The sequence below is a fragment of the Notolepis coatsorum genome (assembly GCF_963971535.1).
Source record: "Notolepis coatsorum genome assembly, chromosome: 8".
NCBI lineage: Eukaryota > Metazoa > Chordata > Actinopteri > Aulopiformes > Paralepididae > Notolepis > Notolepis coatsorum.
Window position 1 is genome coordinate 66,985,107 of NC_140172.1, and position 21,531 is coordinate 67,006,637.

The 21,531-nt window shown below is 42.7% G+C and overlaps 1 protein-coding gene across 1 annotated transcript in view; it reads left to right on the forward strand.

Annotated features, from left to right (window-relative positions):
• Positions 1-21,241, forward strand: part of ar (androgen receptor) — a 224,294-nt gene extending 203,053 nt beyond the window's left edge. Inside the window, exons 6-8 of the mRNA XM_084319697.1 lie at positions 4,019-4,149; positions 7,391-7,542; positions 16,972-21,241. Of these exons, the coding sequence (XP_084175823.1) occupies positions 4,019-4,149; positions 7,391-7,542; positions 16,972-17,130 (442 nt within the window). The 3' untranslated portion in view covers positions 17,131-21,241. The remainder of the gene's footprint in view (positions 1-4,018; positions 4,150-7,390; positions 7,543-16,971) is intronic.
• The last annotated feature ends 290 nt before the right edge of the window (positions 21,242-21,531 follow it).

Below are 21,531 nucleotides of genomic sequence, written 5' to 3' on the forward strand. Positions count from 1 at the left end.
GTGCATGAGTAGAAGTTCTTAGGAAGCGCCTGAGGAAGTAGAGGCGTTGCCGTGCCTTCTTCACAACACTGTCAATGTGTGTGGTCCATGTCAAGTCCTCGGATATGTGGACTCAGAGGTACTTGAAACTGTTCACTCTCTCAACCAGTGCCCCGTCGATGCTGAGGGGGCTGTAGTCCCTGACCCCCGACCTCCTGAAGTCCACAATCATCTCTTTTGTTTTGCTGATGTTCAGGGAGAGGCAGTTCTCCTGACACCACTGCGACAGATTCTCTACCTCTTCCAGGTAGGCCCTCTCGTCGTTGGCAGAGATCAGGCCCACCACTACTGTGTCATCAGCAAATTTGATGATTGTGTTGTTGTTCCGCTGTGCCACACAGTCATGTGTGTACAGGGAGTAGAGGAGGGGACTCAGAACACAGCCCTGGGGGGCCCCTATGTTGAGCGTGATGGATGAGGAGGTGCAGTTGCCTGCTCTCACCACCTGGGGTCTACCCGTCAGGAAGTCCAAGACCCACTGGCAGAGGTCATAGTTCAAGCCCAGGTCCCTGAGCTTGGCTATGAGTTTGGAGGGGACTATGGTATTGAATGCTGAGCTGTAGTCGATGAACAGCATTCTCACATAGTTCCCCTGCCTCTTGTCCAGGTGTGATGCTGCTGTGTGCAGCACATCGGCTATGGCGTCCTCCATGGACCTGTTGGGGCGATATGCAAATTGCAGGGGGTCCAGGTTGATGGGGAGGGAGGAACAGATGTAGCCCTTCACTAGCTTCTCAAAGCACTTCATGGTTATGGAGGTGAGAGCTACAGGGCGGTAGTCGTTGAGGCAAGCGGGCGTAGATTTTTTGGGTACAGGGATAATGGTGGACTTCTTCAGACAGGTGGGGAAGACAGCCTGTTCTAAGGACAGGTTAAATATGTCAGTGAATACCGGGGCCAGTTGTTCGGCACAGACTTTTAGGACGTGGCCGGGGATGCCGTCCGGTCCTGCTGCCTTCCTGATATTCACTTTCTTAAAAGTCCTCCTCACCTCGTTCTGTTATCCTGAACACTGAATCTCCATCAGCAGCGCCCCCCCCCTCCATTGCAGTGGTTTGCAGGCTGGTGTTGTTATTCATAGCATCAAACCTCGCATAGAAGGTATTGAGATCATTTGCTAAGGAGATGTCACTGTTCAGTTTGAGGGAGGTGCCTTTGTAATCTGTCATCGTTCTGAGGCCCTGCCACATACCTCTAGAGTCAGCCTGTTCAAACTGAAGTTCAACTTTATCCCTGTAACGCCGTTTTGCCTCTATTACTGTCCTCCTTACGTTGTATCTCGCCGCCTTGTGGTCATTCATGTTGCCTGTCACAAGCCCGGCGTTGTAGGCTGAGGTGCGCACTTTCAGAGCCTCACGGACGGATTTATCTACCCAGGGCTTTTGATTTGGGTAAACTCTAATTGTGGTAGAGGGGATTGTTTCTTCTACCAGAGTACAGACAAAGTCAAGCACCGTTTCAGTGTAGTCGTTAATATTGACTGTGTTATCACGGAACACACTCCAGTCTGTGAATTCAAGTGCAGCCTGGAGTGTCTCCTCTGACTCCACAGTCCAACGCTTAACCTCTCGCGATACTACTGGCGCACGCTTGAGACTTTGTTTATACTTTGGCAAAAGAAAGATGGCGGCGTGGTCCGACTTGCCGAATGGACTAAGGCCATGGTTAGACTAGTTGTTTTTGTTTTTGTTGCTGAATGAATACGTTTGCTGTCCCAGTTAAATAGAAATGCAGGCCCTACTGACAACGCTGAAAAGGTGTTTTCGTTTTGGATACTCGCCAAAACTCGCCGACAACGTGTCATGTAATCTGCGCGGAGCCATTGTTGCTCAACGCCCATGCGCAGTAGATACCGACATCTGCGTGCCCTCACCAACGTCCGGTGACGACAGAGCTGTCCCAAATAGCTGCAGCTACCATGTGTTGTCAAGTTATTGTTATAAGGACCCCAGTCCAAGCTACAACAGTCTGCATTCCCTTAACAATTGTTTGTATTGAGCCGTATTGTATTGTACCCATTCTGCAATATGTTAAATAAAGTTTACATCCATTCATTCTGCTAGCATTAACGATTGCATGAGCAGCTGGCTAACGTGAGCTAACGTTAGCTATCAGACCCTGTTAGCTCAGAGCTCCTCTTTCAATCTTAACAAGCATTAAACAAAATGGCCCAGTCATCTATTCACCTTTGTTTAATACATGAGGCGTTGTCTAATGTTATCTAGCTACTGATAGCTCCTGATATCATCAGTTTGGTGCTGGCTGGCTAACTTGAGCTAACGTTAGCTGCTAGCCACAATGCTATACTGTTGTACTGGCATATTCCATTCACGTTAGCATGTAGCTAACAACATCGGAGATCTTTTTGTGAGACTAAACTATCCGCTCTTGGTGGTCAATTGTGTTGATGTTAGTTTTGTTTCATCAACAAATGAGAGGCAGAATGTATCCGTTTTGTTTATTGCACTTTTATTGCACTTTCTTTGCTGAAAAATAAGTGCTACATTGGCTAAATAACTCACGGAGGCATTTAAAGATGGTGGCTTGTTGATTTTTTTGCAGGAAGTGTATTGGCACATCCAAGGTAACTACCTCCCCCCCGCGCATGCTCAGTGCTGAATTCGAGACGCGATCCGTTGCGGTCTGACCACGCCTCGTTCTGACAAAACGAAAGTGCTCAGATCGCAAAACAAATGTCTAACTCGGCTGTCACTACGTTGCGCTCTGGAAAGCGAAACTCATCTTGAAAACGAAACGAAAACACCCTGTGTGTAACCGACGCCTAAGAGCCTGTGATTTGTACCCATTCTTAAATTGCGAGTATACATGGTATAATATGTTCTCGCCTCTGGTGGGACAGGTCACATGCTGATAGAAATTCGGCAACACCTTTTTAAGACTCACGCTGTTGAAATCGCCCAAAACCATTGATATTCTGATGACATGCTTGTAATCATGTAAAGGCACCATATCGGATCCTTAAATTGAAATCTCCAGTCTGAATGATTTCAATTTGGTTGATGAAATATTCTGCATGTAACTATGTAGTAACTATGAAGGTATTTTGAAGGTAATTATTATACCAAGCTCTGCACATTAAATTGACAATTATATATATAATTTTTTTTATCTACTTTTTCTCCCCACTCTCTATTTTTCTCCCATCCCAATTTCGTATTATCCAATTCTACCCTCCCCTGTCTCGAACGTTGTTAGACCATGCCTCCCACTGGTCGGCTGCAATGTGGACCAAGCCTTGCATCACGTGTCCCCTCCGGTACACGAGGAGGCAGCTGTCGCATCTCTTCACCTGTACAGCGCGATCGCTCAGCGGCGAGGAGTAACGCGTGGGAGGCTCACGCTGCCCCCGTTACTTCCTGATTCTGCTGTACAGGCGCACCAACCGACCTGTAGGAGTCGCTGTCCACAACGTCCGATCCCCACCCACCGGCTTTCCCACCCCCTAATACTGCCAATTGTATTAGTATGAACGACCAGCCAAGCCGGAAGCAACGGCGAGAGCTGGGCTCGAACCCAGCATCTCCTGCGTTAGTGGCGAGCGCCTTGCCCACTGCGCCACTTAGCCGCCCGGACAATTATATATTGATATTAACATTACACAAGTAGAGCTACCATAGACATCTGGGGAACACTTGGCATTTCAACTAGATCTGTGACTGTTCTCCATGAGATCTGACACTGAGATTAAGAAGGACAAAGAGAAAAGGTTCAACCAGGCAGCAGAAGGGGCATAGCGCCTACAGTACTATTCCATCAACACCTCTGTATGCCTGCGTGTATCTTCAACTCCATGTGTGGTTATAAAACATCGGGCCCATTCCGCCATTGTCACGCAAGGATCTGTCCTCTGGCCCTCTGTCCTTTTACATAAGCTTAATGTTTCTTTTGCCAGCTCTGACTTGCTCATTACACCTTGTCTCACCCTGACCTCTTCCCATCTCCTTTTTCTCATCTACAGACACCGGATGCATATCTCAAGCATGTATGAGGACTGCATACGGATGAGAAATCTTTCCCAGCAGTTTGCACTACTGCAGGTCACTCACGAGGAGTTCCTCTGTATGAAGGCCATGCTCCTGTTCAGCCTTAGTGAGTGTTTCTTCACTTTCAAATCAGGGTTGGGGTTCATTCACTTTCAAATCAGTCCATTCAAAAATGTAAACAGATGTTGCCATATATACTGTAGCATTCACTTTCAGTTATTTGTTAGATGCGAAGCACCTCTATAAACGGCAATGCCACTAACTCGCTCATTCATTCACTTAGCCACTCTACCCTAGTGTTTATCAGAGTTTATTTCAAGCCTTGCGTGTTGTGGACTCTGTTGTGTCCCCATTGACTTTGCATTCGTTTTGTGGCTAACTAGCCATAGCTGCGGTATTCCCGTATGAAGAACAGCATGGTCTGTGCTGAGAAAGGACTGATCGATCATTGGTACATGTAAGTAAGAAATAGGCTAGGCAACTTACGCTTGAATAGAACTGAAAGTGAAAGTTATCTCAACCCTGCTTGAAATGACACTGGATAATTGCCTCAACACTGAGTTTGCATGTGGGATTACCCATTTTCACATGTCCTGATATGAGGCGGCGCGTGTCCGAGTGTGTCTGTGTGTGTGTGTGTTACCTGGAAGCACACGTGGGGGGGGGCAAAGCAGCCTGCGATTCTTGACCAATAAAAAGTGTTTAGGGGCGGGACTCGGCCGCGTAATCGCTCAACTAGAGACACAGCGAGCGAATATCTGAGGGGTGGACGGCATCGCTGCTCAGTTCGCTGTCGCTCGCGGCAGGTCAGGATAGTCTGATTGAAACGAATAAATTTTAATCATTTTCGCAATCACGCTCGCTCGCGTCGCTGCCTGTCAGGAAGGGGTGTTAAGGTAAAAAAAAATTAAGATTTTTTTTTTTCATACAGTCAACATATTCTTAAATAATAGCGCTGCCCGAGGCTGGGCATGATACAGTCAACATATAGCAAGAGAGAGAGAGAGAGAGAGAGAGAGAGAGAGAGAGAGAGAGAGAGAGAGAGAGAGAGAGAGAGAGAGAGAGCTCCCGTTCTACAGTCAATATACAGTGTTATCGCTTTGTAACACTGTACAAATTTCTCCACAACACACATGTACAAGTGGCAGTAATGCAGAAAATCCAGCAAGGGAAGAAGCAGTGTAGAAAACAGGTGAAGTTTTTGCCTAGCAATGGGAATGCTTTGGCTGTACTGTGTAGATAGAAGTACACACTCTAGTGTTGATGTCTTTGTTTACAAGGCTTCAGGTATGGTTGCTCTGCTACAAACACAGTAGAGCAGCTGTGTGCACATCCAACCTGTTTTAGGCCAGGTGCAGGATAAAACTAAATGTGACTGAAGGAAAAATTGCAATGAACTGACCGACACAATTGACAACTATAAGCAATGCAATGCTCAGAGAGAGAGAGAGAGAGTCTGTGATGATCCAGACAGAGAGAGTCTGTGGTCCAGAGAGAGAGAGATGAGTATGTGGTCCAGACAGAGAGAGAGAGAGAGAGAGAGAGAGAGAGAGAGAGAGAGAGAGAGAGAGATGGGTCTGTGGTCCAGACAGAGAGAGAGATAAGCAAGACAGCTAAGATGAGCCCCTAAAGGATATTCAAAGAACAAAACAGAAGGAAAATATAACTTCAAAAAGGCAACATGAATATACATTTGTCCAAAAGGACAAAGATCAACACTTAAATCCAAAGAGAAGAGGGTCTATACCAGAGAAAACAAAGTAGCAAGGAGCCAACGGCCGACATCAGCTAAATAGGCTAAAAATAGAGTAGCCAGGTACTGACACCAGGTACACACCTTTAGCTACGACAGCTAGCCGGCCCGTTTGGCTCAATATAACGTTAGCTACGTTAGCTAGCCGGCCCGCTTTGGCTCAATATAACATTAGCTACGACAGCTAGCCGGCCCGTTTGGCTCAATATAACGTTAGCTACGTTAGCTAGCCGGCCCGCTTGGCTCAACATAACGTCTACGACAGCTAGCCCGCCCGTTTGGCTCAATATAACGTTAGCTACGTTAGCTAGCCGGCCCGCTTGGCTCAACATAACGTCTACGACAGCTAGCCGGCCCGCTAGCTCAACATAACCTTGGCTACGATAGTTAGCCGGCCCGCTAGCTCAACATAACATTAGCTACGATAGCTAGCCGGCCCGCTAGCTCAACATAAGGTTAGCTACGATAGCTAGCCGGCCCGCTGGTCCAACAGAACGTCAGCTACGATAGCTAGCCGGCCCGCTGGCTCCACATAACGTTAGCCAACATAACGTTAGGTAGCCACGATAGCTAGCCGGCCCGAGAGAGAGAGAGATATCTCCACGGCGGGGAATAGAATAGAGTGCATTAAAAACTCACCAAACGTCCAAGAGGATGGAGACAACCGCGTGGAGTTGACGAAGTTCATCTGCCGAACGACCGTCCTCTTCATCTTGGCATAACAATGCTGCACGCGCTCTCTCTAGGTTAGCTAACGCTAGTTAGCCTTTAGCTAAGCTACTAGCCGACATGGCTATCCCGACTGAACCACACGTTAGCACTCGATATTATAACGTAGCTAAAGCTAACTAGCTGTCCCTGCCTTTAGCTAAGCCGACATGGCTAGCCTGACTGAACTTTCTAACATGCAACAACTTTCATCTTCAGTCCATCTGCCGAACGACCGTCCTCTTCGTCTTGGCTGGCATAACCTCCAATGCTGCACGCGCGAAATAGTCAGACGCAGCTGATGCACGCCGGCCGACTGTACACATGTAACCCCTCCCTTCGTTGAAACCAATAGTATGTCTGCTGCAGAGCCCCAGAGCTCCAATAGTGTATCTGCAGAGCCGCAGAGCCAGGAACAAGTCACACACATTCTACAAACGTGTCTAATGTGAAATATATAAGCATATAAGCAAAACTAGATTTTAGGTCTGTGATGAAAAAGGGCCTCGCGGGAAGGGGGGCCTCGCAATTTTTTTTTTTTAATTTAAAAATAAAAGAAAATAATAAATATTAAAAAAAAATTGCGAGGCCCCCCTTCCCGCGAGGCCCTGTGCGACCGCACTGCTCGCACACCCCCTGAGGCGGCCCTGGTTATGAGTATCTAATAGAATAAAGACAAAAAAGTGCCTTGGATCCCTTTTTTCATTGCTACTGAAGAGCCAACCTTTTTGATATGAGAAGCTAAGTAGTGTTCCAGCCTCCTCTACTCTCTCATACTGTACAGTTACCTTCATGCTGCTGTCGAGAGGGAGATTGAAAGAATGTAAGAAATTGGGTTGCCACATAGGTAACCAGGAAAGAAACATGTGTGTCCTGTATTTTACAGTTCCAGTTGAGGGACTTAAAAGTCAGAAGTACTTTGATGAATTGCGGCACAGCTACATGAGTGAATTGGACCGGCTTGTTACCTACGGGAGGTCGTCCAATGGTTCTCAGAGGTTCCATCAACTCGCCTGCCTCATGGATTCTCTGCAGCCGGTGAGATATGAGTTTCCTTATTATTTCAATGCAATCCTCGCTCCGCCTGCTTCTCCTGAACTCCAATGTCACCTGACTTAATGTATATTCTCATTTAGCAATTAGGTTGCCTTATATGACCTTTTGATGAGTAATAATGTTTATTATTGATGAATACTAGGGGTGTAACGGTATGTGTATTTGCCCCGCGACTTCACAGTACAGACGTCACTGTTTGGTACATGCAGCCCTATAACGAATACATGGCGGACTATATGACACTAGGTGGAACTAGGGCTGTACATTTTACAAAATGATGCTCAATATCTGTAGAGCAGGGGTGTCAAACTCATTTTCACAGAGGGCCACATCAGCATTATGGTTGCCCTCAAAGGGCCAAAGACTGTATAAATGTTAATGTAATGTAAAATAAATGTAGCTACTCATTTACATATTGTTAAACATGTTTCTGTATTTATTACTTATTCAAGTTACACATATTGCATTATGCATTTGCATAGATGTAAAAATATATGTTAGCTTATGTTATTTTAACAAATAATTTTAGTTTATCAGAACCCCATATTACTCCATCAATCAATGATCAAACCATTCAAGTAAATAACAAAGAAGAATATCATCAAATACAAGCTATGACATTAAGTTTGTTCAAAACCTTTTTGTCACAGTCAAGAGGGGCAAGACTAACACCTGTGAGCTGCAAAGAACACGTGGGACAGATGTAGCAGATGTTACAAAAACAAATGGCTGCACACAACCTTGCAGAGGCCATACATCCAACTAATGGAAGATAGTTTAATTAACTTTAATTAACAGATTGCAGAATGGGTACAGTACAGTACCGCTCAATACACACAATTGTTAAGGCGATGCAGACCAGAGAAAGACTTTCGTCTTGTTTACATCAGGGTCCCCCATTTTCAATTTGTAATGAAATTGCTATTATGTGTCTGCATGAACACACAACTGGAACTGTACTAAAAAATAACAAAATAAGGGTTGTCTCAGTTCAGAACTATATTGGTCAAGTTTTGGGTGGGACTTGTTTGCGTCCCTACAGCTTCTTATTCAATTGAGCGAGATGCTCGGTTATGTCACACAGCCAGTTTGCATCTGACAGTTCAGACAATATTTCTTCAACCCTTTGTTACCTATTCCGCCTGGATCTTTTTTGTATTTTGGGCTGTAAAATTGTCAAAGAATGTCTGAGGAGTAAGTGCTTTTGGCTTTTTTCCTTTGTTACTTCATCAATACCTCAGATGTTCAACATACATGTATGTGTAAGAATGTGTAATAACTAAAGCTGTCAAAGTTAAAGCTTTATTAACGCATTAACCCACAATTCTTTTAACGCCACAATTTTTAATGCAAGATTAATGTTTAAATGTGTGGTCTCTAACTACACACCCTCAAGACCCCTACGCTCTGCATCTTCTGGCCGCCTCAGACCTACTCCTATCCAAGCTCCCGGAGGGTCATCAAAGAGAAGCCGCCTATTCTCAGTCCTTGCCCCGCAATGGTGAAATGAACTACGCACCCCAGTTAGGACAGCCGAATCCCGTCCAATCTTTCGCCGTCGACTAAAGACTCACTTCTTCAACCATTATCTGAAATGATAATAAAAAAATAAAAATAAATCTAACCATGACTAACCTTACTGTCATGCACTTGTCCTAATAAACTAACCTACACTGTAACACGCAACACTTTGATAAACATTGTTACTCAGCTGATAGAGTTGTACCCTTCTTGCTGTCTTGTCGTACAGAACTTGTAAGTCGATTTGGATAAAAGCGTCAGCTAAATGTAAATGTAAATGTAAAAAAAAAAAAAAAAAAATTAAAATGAAAAAAAAAAAAAATTAACCAGAGCTCTTGTGGGCCACATCAAATGACATGGCGGGCCACATCTGGCCCGCGGGCCTTGAGTTTGACACCTATGCTGTAGAGGCTTACTTTGATCTTTAACGTTGAATATTAAGCTTGTATTGCCAAATTCAGATGATAAATAAAACATTGACACTTGTAAAGGCATGACAAGCGGACAGAGCAACTCAACAACCACGCACTCTGCACTGGGCTGTTTCTTTCCCCCTTCTCCCCTTCCCTTTACTACAGGTGTCCCTGAAACAAAACCATGAATGAATGATACGTTTGTAACATAGCAGGGTCATTACAATAGGCTGAAAATGTTGTTCGCCCAATAATGTTAACCGCTGGAAACACACACACACACACCCCAACTTTCTTCTGCGCAACTTTCCCTCACAGCTGATCCGGGGGGAAAACACAAACGCACAAACATACTTTTGCTGGTCTGGACTGGTCCTCTGAGCTCCTCTCCAGTCGAGCTGCTGGTGTCGCCTCTAGAGTCTTCTTTCTCTGCTTCACATGAAGTTAAATCTGCTCTAGAACTGAAAGTGAAACTTAACCTCTTAAGCCCGATGGGTCCGGTACTGGTCCCAAAAGGACATCGCGTCATAAATCAATCTCTCTAGACTGTGACATAATGTTGCGTTTTTTTTCAAATTGTATCCAAGAGTAAATACCATAATCTGGTAAAAACAGCAGTCATAGTGTATATTTTCAACAATACGTTTGTTTACCAATAGGGTAAAGTGTTATTAGTGAGATTTTTGTTTATGGAAAGTGTTTCTAATTTAGCGAATGTCCGCCATTTTGAATTCGCTAAACGTCGGTGGTTGTAGTCATGAGGAGAGGGCGTCCAGAGCTCTCAATGAGCGTTGAAATTTCGTTCCTTTCCCAGACGATTCCAGCTTCCTGCAAGCAAATTACTTCTGTATGAATTTTCTTATTTCTCTGGATTCTATATCACAAAACTGAACGTTATTGGCATAGATTGGAGCGCAGTTAGGGCTTGTGTCCATAGCGGACGTTTTATGAGTTGTCAGCTCCTTCCTGTCATTAATTTCTATGCTACAGGCGCGACAGGCGCGCTCCTCTTCCCAGCGCCGCGCCTCGCGTTTATGAGCTCTCGGCGGCAGCGTTTTTGGGCGGAGCGCTCCCAGCGCATAAAGTTGAAACTATTTCAACTTTTGGAAAGGAGCGCGCTCATCAAGGTAATCAACATCGAGGAAGGGGCGGAGCCGCGGCAGTCGCGAGACCCAGGAAAACGCTCTGAGCTTTTTTTTTCTTTTTTCAAAGCGGTCCGCCTTGAAAAAAACGTCCGCTATGGACACAAGCCCTTAGTGTGTCTACCTTCTGTGAACATTTAGCAACAATACCTGTTGTAATCCGATCCAAAATGGCAAAGCCATTGGAACTGAACATACAGTAGATTTCATTCACGGTTCGTCAGTGCACGCCTGGAGATACTAAATCCAAATTGAACTCTGCCATTTGAAAGAGGAGATTTGGCCCGATCCATAGATGTGCGAGTTGGCTATAATAAGGTCATTTATAGGCCTGGTATTCTATATTCTATAATAATATTTCAAATTGTCCGGATGGCAGAATTTAGTACTGTATCTACAAAACCTTCTGTTTAATCATCTTCCCTTTATTAATTTGCTTAGATTGTTTGTACACATGATCTCAAGAAGGTGCTGAACGAGCTCAGTGGCAGTTTTTCATGTCTGGTCATTATAGCATGGTGTTATTCACTGTCAAAGATGCAAAGAAAAATCATTATTTATATTCTCCTTTGTTTCATCACAATTTACTCAAGCCTAATAACACAAAATATTTTTTAAATAATTTTATTTTCATTTTCAACCAGCATGGATACAGGATATGGTCAGTATCAAACAGAGAGACATGTATAATCACTTTGGTTATTTTTTCCAACCCCCACTCCCTCCCACCAGCCCCCCCCCCACCCCCCCAGGTTCAACTCAGACTCACATTTGACAAACACTAAACTAACAGAGACATACACATCAGATATGAAAATAAGTAAAATGCAAACGCAACAAAACAAAAACGCATTCACATCTTCAATATCTCTTACACATGTCTCAACTTGCCCTGAAGTCTCAACATAGTCCTACATAGTCAACTATGGAAGTGTACACATCTTTACATTTTCCATATAAGTCAAAAAAGGTTGCCATGTCTTATAGAATCTATCTGTAGAGCCTCCTAAGGTGCATCTCATATTTTCCAAGTCCAGAATGTATGAACGAGAGAACCCGTCATCGTCTTGCACCTATTGCACAAAGGATCTGTCCCTGGATAAATCTTAGCCAACTTCTCCTTTGAGAAATGCAGACGGTGTAACACCTTAAACTGCAGGAGCCCGTGTCTGGCACATATCGAGGAAGAGTGAACATTCCGGAGAATAGATTGCCATTGTTCATCCGAAAATTCCACAGACAGATCATCCTCCCAATGAGATTTAATAATAGTGAGAGAAGGGGAATGTAGGGTCGACAACATATCATACAATACTCCAATCGCTCCCCTTCTGTATACATTAACATCTAGAAATTAATCTAAAGTTGTTTTTTCAGGCATATTTGGAAATTGAGGACATCTGTTGCGTACAAAGTCATGAATTTGCATATAACGGAAGAAATTAGTCAGAGGGATGTCATGTTTTTGAGTCAGCTGAGTAAAAGAGGTAAAAACCTTGTCAATATACAGATCTTTAAAACTAGATATACCCTTATCGCTCCAGATCTTAAAGGCAGAGTCCAATAGGGACGGTGGGAACATATGATTACAGGGGATTGGTGCCCGAGACGACATTGATTGTAGACCGAACCTTTTCCTACATTGTATCCAGATCGGGTTATATCGGTAAGCATCTCATTTCAACGGAAGGGCTGAACTAATCAAAGCTTGCAATGAGGTTTTTCCGCAGTGGGAGGACTCAATATGCAACCACGCTGGAGTCTCAGTCGACCGATCCCCCATCCAGTAAAGAATATTACGTGTGTTTGCTGCCCAATAATAAAATTTGGCAAAGCCTGACCGTTTTGCCTCTTGTAAAAATTGCTTCCTAATCCTTGGAAGTTTGCCATTCCAAATGAATGCAGAGATCTGTTTATCTAGTGTGTCAAAGAATTGTCTCTGTAAATAAACTGGGACGCACTGAAAGATATATAAGAATTTGGGCAGGACATTCATTTTAACAACGTTAACACGACCAATTACTGATAAAGGAAGCCTGTCCCATCTTTGAAGGTCTGATTTAGTACGCTCCAGGAGTGGTGTGAATTTTTTCTCGTATAGATTTGTATGTAAGCAAGTAACCTTGATGCCCAGATAAGTCAGATGATCCGCTACCTTAAATTGAAATGCCTCAAATGAGATCTCCTTAGCTTCACTGTTAACGGCTAACAACTCGCTTTTGTGCATATTCAATTTATATCCAGAGATACAGCCGAAATCTCTGAAAATGGTAAGAGCATGGGGAAGCGATTCCAAGGGGTCAGACACATAAAGTAACAGGTCGTCAGCATAGAGGGATAATTTGTGTTCTAGGCCAGCCCTGTGAATTCCCCTGATCCTGTCCTCCGTTCGCAACTTCATAGCTAAAGGTTCTATAGAAATCGCGAACAGGAGAGGGGACAATGGGCACCCTTGTCTGGTTCCACGATTCAGTGGAAAATAGGAGGAGCATACATCATTTGTCTTGACACGAGCCATGGGTGAGTTATACAAGAGCCTTACCCATGAAACCTTTCACCTAGACCAAATTTTCCAAGAGTAAAAAGCAAATAATCCCACTCCACCCTATCGAACGCCTTTTCGGCATCTAGTGACAGAGCAATCTCAGGTGTCGAAGATGAAGGGATATATAAAATATTAAATAGCCTACGCAAATTAAAGAAGCCCTTTCTGCCCTTTACAAATCCTGTCTGATCCGGAGATATCATAGAAGGCAACACATGTTCTAATCTGAGAGCTAGAGTTTTAGATAGTATTTTACAGTCGACATTCAAAAGTGATATTGGGCGATACGACGAACATTGCAATGGGTCCTTATTTGATTTTAACAGAAGTGAAATTGTCGCTTGCTGGAGAGTAGGAGGCAGGCACTCCGAGTCGAAGGATTCCGAGTATATGTCCAGCAAGAGCGGAGACCGTTTGTCACTGAATACCTTAAGAAATTCCACCGGAAAGCCATCTGGACCGGGTGATTTACCAGACTGCATTGATTTGATAGCCAGTAGGCCAGGGGTCGGCAATTAGGTCTGGCCACGGGCCAAATTTTCCCCAAGCCTTTGCTTGGTGGGCCAGGATCAAAAACAATGGCTAATTTAATATACTGATAGTGAAAAATGCAGCACCGCGGCGGGTGCATACACTTAATAATAATAATAATAATAACTTTATTTGTATAGCACTTTTCATACAGAGGTTGCAGTTCACAGTGCTTCACAACAGTAAAAAACAGGCATAAGCGAGCACTCGCAAATGGGAGACCCTGATGTAAACAAGACAAACGTTTTTCTCTGGTCTGCATCCCCTTAACAATTGTGTGTATTGCGCCGTACTGTATTGTGCCCATTCTGCAATCTGTTAAATAAAGTTTTCATTCATTCATGAACAGCAGATCAGCTGTTGCAGATCACCGCGGCGGGTGATGAACAGATCAGAATGCATGAAAACACGACTCACCATACCTTGTTTGTTGTTCAGTCCTCCAAAATCCCTGCTAATGTTTGAAACATGTCAAATATCCACTCGCCGCCCTCCAATTCCAGATTGGCGTTGAATGCAGCTACTTTATCTGCCAACTTGAACACAGTTGTCATCATTGCCTCGTTGTTGTTGTTGTTGTTGTCGCCACATATTATGCAGAGAGGACTTCGGCTCGGCACGCAAGAATCACCGACCTGTTGCGATAAACCCGTATTTTAAGTATGGCTCCTGTTTATTAAAAGAAGCGTTATATTTCCCCGTTGCAAAGAAGCTATCCAAAGATTTTTTTTTGTTTTAACACATTTTGTTACTCGCTCGCATCTCGAACGCGGAAGTGAAAGTGCGTTAGGGAAATATACACGCGGCCCGGTGGGACTATTCCATTGGTTCTCCCAGTCCACGTGACCATTTCTAGCATTTCAATTGGCTATAGTGACAGACATGCTTTTGATGACTACCGGTAGATACAGCTTCACAAAGACACCCTGGCGTCCCGAGTGAATATTTCCTGTGCGTAAAATAAATATCATATTCTCAAAATAATCTGACGGGCCAGAAATGATTGCTGGTGGGCCAATGTCGGCCCGCGGGCCACCTATTGCCGACCCCTGCAGTAGGCCAACAAGCGGATAGGGGAGCACAAAGCACAATATAACACACAGGGGACAGAGGAGCACAAGAAGAGATACAAGAGGGAGGGGGCAGGATAAAATTGCATGGGAGTGTGTGAGTTAGGGTGTGTGAGAAACAGGGTTAATTGAAGGCTAGGGAATAAAAGGGGGGTTTTAGACAGGCCTAAAATGACTCAAGCAAGGGGGCAGATCGGATCTCCAGGGGTAGCTGGTTCCACAGTTTGGGGGCCACGGCCTTGAAGGAGCGATCGCCTCTCTTTTTGAGTCTGGTGCGGGGGGGGGGGGGGGGGGGGCAGCCGAGCCTGGTTGGAGGATCTTAGTGACCTGGATGCTGCGTAGGGGGTGATGAGCTCTGTTATGTATAGGGGTGCTGCACCCGATAGTGCCTTAAAGGTCAGGAGGAGGATTTTGAAGTCTATTCTAAGTGGGACTGGGAGCCAGTGTAGGGAGGCTAGAACTGGTGTGATGTGCTCTCTCTTTCTGGTGCCGGTAAGGAACCTAGCTGCAGAGTGCTGGACCATTTTGAGGTGGGACATGGCTGCCTGACTGATTCCGGTGTAGAGGGCATTGCAGTAGTCAAGGCGTGAAGTGATGAATGCATTAACTACTGTTTCCAGGTCGACGGGTGAAAGGATTGGTTTTATTTTAGTGATGTTGCGGAGTTGGAAAATATTCTGATCAAGTTCACTTCTGTCATCGTCCCCCAGAGTTGGAAACACCAGGTCCCCAAAAAATGCATCAAACACTTCAGGGTTTTTTAATGAGTCCGTATTATAAAGTTTAGAATAAAAATTTTGGAAACTCTCATTTATTATTAAGGTCCTTAGGTGTGTCCAGATTGGGTTTCAATTTCAGGGATCATGTGCAAAGCTTCCGATTTACGAATTTGGTGAGCTAAAATCTTGGATGGTTTGTCCCCATGCTCATACCATGACTGTCTGGATCTGTGCATCAGCTGTTCAGTCTGCTTAGTGGAGAGTAAATTGAATTCCGTTTGTAAGTTTAGTCTTTGTTTATAACACAATATTGTGACACTGGGAATACATTCCATGAGATCCATAGATGTCCGTAGATACCAAGGGCATGTTCAAGTTCAAGTTTCTTTAATAGTTGTCATACAGAAGTACAGAATACTTTTATACAAAATGCTTCTTTCTGTTACGCTCCAGAGACTGTGCTAGACAAAAGATAAGTATGAAATAAAATAAGTATAGCAAGTAAAAGTAAAAAATAGAAGTCACGTACGTAGACACAAGTGTTCAGTATGTACATATGTACAATGTTCAATGCAGGATAGCAGTAACTGAGTTACCATACATATACTATGCAATATACTAATATACAATATACTATATAGTGCAGAGCAGAAATGGGATGAGGTACAATTTAGGTACAATTTACAGTACGGTGTCCTGAGGTATGGGTTGTAGTGCAAATTCTTTGCCAATAAATATAAAGTGTGTCTAGGTGTTCTAAAGTGTGTAGAGTGGGTGCTGCAGTGGGTTGATTGTTTAAAGTGAGTGTGTGCGGATGTGTGTGCTGTGAGTGCATTTTATGGTTGTTGCATAGTGTTATTGTTCGTTGAGCAACCTGATGGCCTGGGGATAGAAGCTTCTTCTGAGTGTTTCTGTGCTTGCCATGAGACTCCGGTATCGCTTGCCTGACCGCAGCAGTTCAAAGAGGCAGTTGTTTGGGTGGCTGGAGTCCTTGATAATTATCTTAGCCTTACCCCTGCACCGCTTGTTGTAAATGTTCTGGAGAGTGGGAAGCCCTCCTCCAATTGTGCGCTCGGCTGAACGGGCCACTCTCTGTAGTCTGCTACGGTCTTGTGCGGTGCTATTCCCAAACCAGGAGGTGATATTGCAAATGGATCTTGTAGAAGTGGAGCAATCTTCCATTTACTTTACTTACATAATCTGTATACTGTATTCTCTACTGCTGCACCACAGAACTATACAATAGCTCTGCTCTTGTGCAGACACGTTCAGTTTATGTTGTCTGATTAAATATTGATAACATGCGTATTTTACAAATTAGTTTTTTATTTGATGAATGTGGGAACAGATATGTGAAAATGAACTAAATGGGTTTAATTTCTATTCAAATAGATTCTGTGTACCGTTACACCCCTAATAAATACAGAAATCTCAATTGCTTGTCTCCTCTTTGTCCCCCTTCTGTTACAGATCATAAGGAAACTCCATCAGTTTACATTTGACCTTTTTATCCAGGCTCAGACTCTGTCCACTAAGGTCATCTATCCAGAGATGATTGCGGATATAATCTCAACACAAGTACCAAAGATCCTGGCAGGCTTGGCCAAGCCAGTTCTGTTTCACAAATAAAAGGATTTGCTACTGCATAAGCTAAAGAAGTGACTCAAGTCAGCTGCCAGGCATCAGGCTTTGTAATGTTTCTGTTACATATTCAACATAACTTTGATTTGAAATTATTCTCGAAAAGGGACATTGCGGTTTTACTCTCATTTGCAATGCCGTCGAGATTACAAATACAAACAGTTCAGAATACATATAAAAGGGATAAAAAAACATTTGCATACATAGGACAAGGTGAAAAGTGAAGAAAACAAAGAAAGAGATAAAAAAAATTTTTAAACGGTTACATACTGAAGTAGGGAGGTTTGTTACCATGTTCTTAAATTGTCCATAGGATGGGGGGGGGGGTGATTTTGAGTGAGTAGAAGATCATTCCAGGAAGCTGGTGCATCAAAACAAAAGGCAGACATACCAAGTTCAAATTGAATTTGTGGGACCTTAAGTATCAGCCAATCATCTGAGCGGGTCAGATAAGGTCCATAATTCCAATCTAGCATCATTGTGATAAATGGTGGCAATTTTCCATCAATGGCCTTAAAAATAAACAGATACCAATGCCTATTTTGTCTCTCTGATAAAAAAAGGCCAACTCACCTTATCATATGGAATGCAATGATGAATGCTGTAACTTACCAGTAATGAAGAGGAGAATGATAGACAGTGTCTAGGGGTGGAAGGGGAAGCATTTCTATAAATTACTACCATAATCATCACAACCATTATATCATTATAACCCAAAATTGCCATAAAGACTGCTTCCAACGATCCCTTGTCAGCAAATGGAGCTGGATTTAATAACTCTTAGTGCTGTTTTATAATAATTTGTTTCATTCCTTCAGTTTTTCCATTATTCATAATTGAGACTATTTTCTCAAGAGGGTATTTGCAGCCCTTTAGAGCAGCTCCTTTGACCTTGTTGACAGCTTTGTCCTTTCTATATTTCTAAGAATAGTACAGACATGTATTGATGGCAGTGTTATATAAAATTTTAGCAAAGCAGCAAACATAACAGTAACACCATCAGAATCATATACCATTAAATTGATCTATGCATGATTAAACTTGCACAAATCATTTTTTTAAACGAAAGTATTTCAAGCTCGATGTACAAGCCAATTCAGAAGCAAAACTAAATAGTTATGTGGTTGTCCCACCACTGAAGAAACTCAACCATTTTGGCCTTAAACTAATTCTGTTCTTGCGAGTTACAATTTCTACCAAATATGTAATAATATTATAAATAGCATATGAAAAGTCCAAACCATAATACAAGTGTAAATAAATAACAGTAAATGTTTCCACAGTAGCAGCTGTTAGTTCTAAACGTGCATTGTGAGGTGATCGAGAGGTATTCTGAGTGCCAAAAAAGCGTGTACATCATAATTTTCATGTTCTACTGTAAATATAACCATGCCACCACTTAACAGCACAGTGCCCACAGATACACTGCAGCCAGCTCAGCTAACAAAGCCAACAATACTGTTAACTAACACACTGACTACTCCTAAATAGAGTAAATACTTCACTCCTAACCACAAAACTGCTTTCCTAACTGTTACTCCTTGCAACTAAGGCATTTTCTGTCAAATATAATGTTTTGACATTACAGTAGTTTAAACATCCCATGTGTTTACCTCCATTTTACCCCTTTTGTCTGCACCTACGTAGTTTTCATCTATTTATCACTGTGCCAAATATTTTTATTGAAAATCTATTGTTTTCTCTTGAGTTTACCTTGTTGGCTACTTGTGCGTCTGTCTGGTGCCGATTGTGTAATTATGTAAAGCCTGGTTTTATATTATTTGGCTGCATGTGCAATTTGTGGGCTGGTCGTTGTAAATCTCTCTGGTGATTATTTGGTTTGTAATGTAGGCTAAGACATGCTGCGATGCGTCCCTCCTGTAAGGGCACCAACTGTGGTGCTCAACGTTCTCTGTTTAATGTAGACCTATACTTGTTTGGTAAAAGCTTGTGCACCTGGTTGGTGCAGATTTCTCCCATTTTTCTCTTATTAATGTTCCCCCATGAGAGTCCAACCACCACTGTTGGTCTGACAACAGGTCTGTCTGTCTGTCTGTCTGTCTGTCTGCCTCTCTGACAATAGGTTCCCCCGTCTGTCTGTCTGGTTCCCTCTCTGTCTCTCTTTTTTTCCCTCTCTCCAAGAGCATGGAGATCCTCCCGACCTGGAGAGGAGATCTGATAATGAATGATTCGTAATTAATCTGTGATTTGATAGCCTATTTTTATACTGTCATACTGGACAGTAAGTGAATACATTGATAGTTTTTCCACTTTTTTGCTGAAAAAGAGTTTTGAGCAAAAGGAGGAATTAAATGACTGGTCCTAAAAAGCAGCCACTACAGCTATGTGCATGTGACTGTGCGCAAACTGCGCATGCATGCTTCATGTGTTTGCGAAAGTATTTTGGCTTTAAAAAGTGCATGGGAATGCATTTATCTTTTTGTTATCGTCTCTAGTGTAAATATAGTAAATTAATTACCACTATGGTAAGTGTTGTTATAGAGCCACCTGATGCATGATACATTTTATTAACGTTTATCATTGGGTAGATTACTTACTGCATTTCACAATATTTTTTCATAATAAAAAAAACATTCGGAATTTCAAATTCAATGCAGTTTAAAAAGCACATTGCTTCACCAGCACTCATTTCTTTTAAGTCTTCATATATAATATTTGCTATTTATAATTAAAGGAGGGTGATTGGAGGCAGCTATGGTCAAACGCAGGTACTGTACACCATGAACCACAGCCGTATCCCTCCAGTGATTAATTACACACACTTGACACTTTTATAAATGTGTCTGTTGTGGCCTGATACCGCAGTGCCAAACTACAATGGAAATGACGATCCACTTTGATCTATTCTTATCACAAACTATGACAATAATAGATAAGTAAGTAAAAACACCCTGGTTTTAGGGGAAGCCCGATCTTAGACAACATACAGTTTTCGGTGAACGCCTCTATTACGCTCTACTTGTTTGTAAAAACTTGTAAAAGTGCACTATTGCTTTTTTCAACAATGACCTTTTTGTCATTGTCCTGTCTTAGATTAACCATGGCATGTCAGCTTTATTAGACAGCATACACTACCAGTAGAGAGTGACTGGAAAGAGGGGGGCACTGCTGTTGTTGTTATTATTATGTCATTAAGTCACAGTTGGCTACAGTGTGATACAATATCAATGGACATAGCTGGTACGTGCTGAATGTATACTCTAACCTGGCTCTTTGTACATGATAACTGTATATATTGAATGGTTTTATGTCTGTTTTATGATCTTGAGCACTTGACTCAGTTGAACCCTTCAGATGAAGATCCTGTTAAAGAAATAACTTGTACCTGTACCTGACACAGAACCTGACACATAGACCATCATTTCACTGATCGATCCAGTATTGAGCTAGCTTAAATTTCCCTGCAGGCTCTACAATAGGCAACTGTAAATCCTTTGCAAAAACAATGATAAATGTGCTTTTCCTAGACAGGAAGCTCAGGGTGTATTTTACCATACTGAGATGCTCTCCTGTAAAATGGATCGCAATCCGTGTTTATGTCGATCCATAGGACAACCAGCCAAAGGAGAGGTCAGGATTTATGATCAGTTGTTTTCAAGTGGCCCTCCCCTCTCTCTACAACGAGCTAGACAGTGCATAGTGCTGTAAAGGGGCTGGGGATTTACGATTGCCCACTGTCTGCTATTGTAACAACCCAGCCTGCGGGGACATTGTAACTAGCTCAATACTGGACAGATCAGTGAAAGTGTGGTCTCTATGTGTCAGGTACATGGTAGACGGACCGTGAATAGGGTCTAAGGTACAAAATAGCAAAGTTATCCTTTAAGTCTCTTTTTTTGGTTCATTGTTGAAGACAGTTGTCATTAAAGACAGTCATCGTTAAAAACAGTCGTCGTTAAAGACTGGTTGTTAAAGAACAGTCAAGGTTGTGTACTTGTGTTACATTCACCCTGTAAATTACATGGAATGCCAATACAACTGTACAGTGGCTGTTCAAAACGGTAGGCTATGTTTCTTGGTCTGAAGGCTTCAATTGCTGTCCAATTTATACTCTTGTGACTTGTTTTATTTTTTTCAATTAAAGAATGTAAACCTGTATCACCATTGAAAAGCAATTAAAGTAATTCTGTCTATGAAAATTGGATTACAGAACCTGATTGATTGATTCATTGAAAATTGTATTAACAGATTGCAGAATGGGTACAACGGCTCAATACATTTTTTTTTTTTTATTATTGCAAAACAAAAATTATTAAAAGTCAGTACTCAACACATAATGCATAATGAAACAGTCAAGGTGGTTATTATAGTCAAGGTGGTTAAAATTACATGCAAGTACAGAAACAAGATAAAACAAAAAGAGTCTAT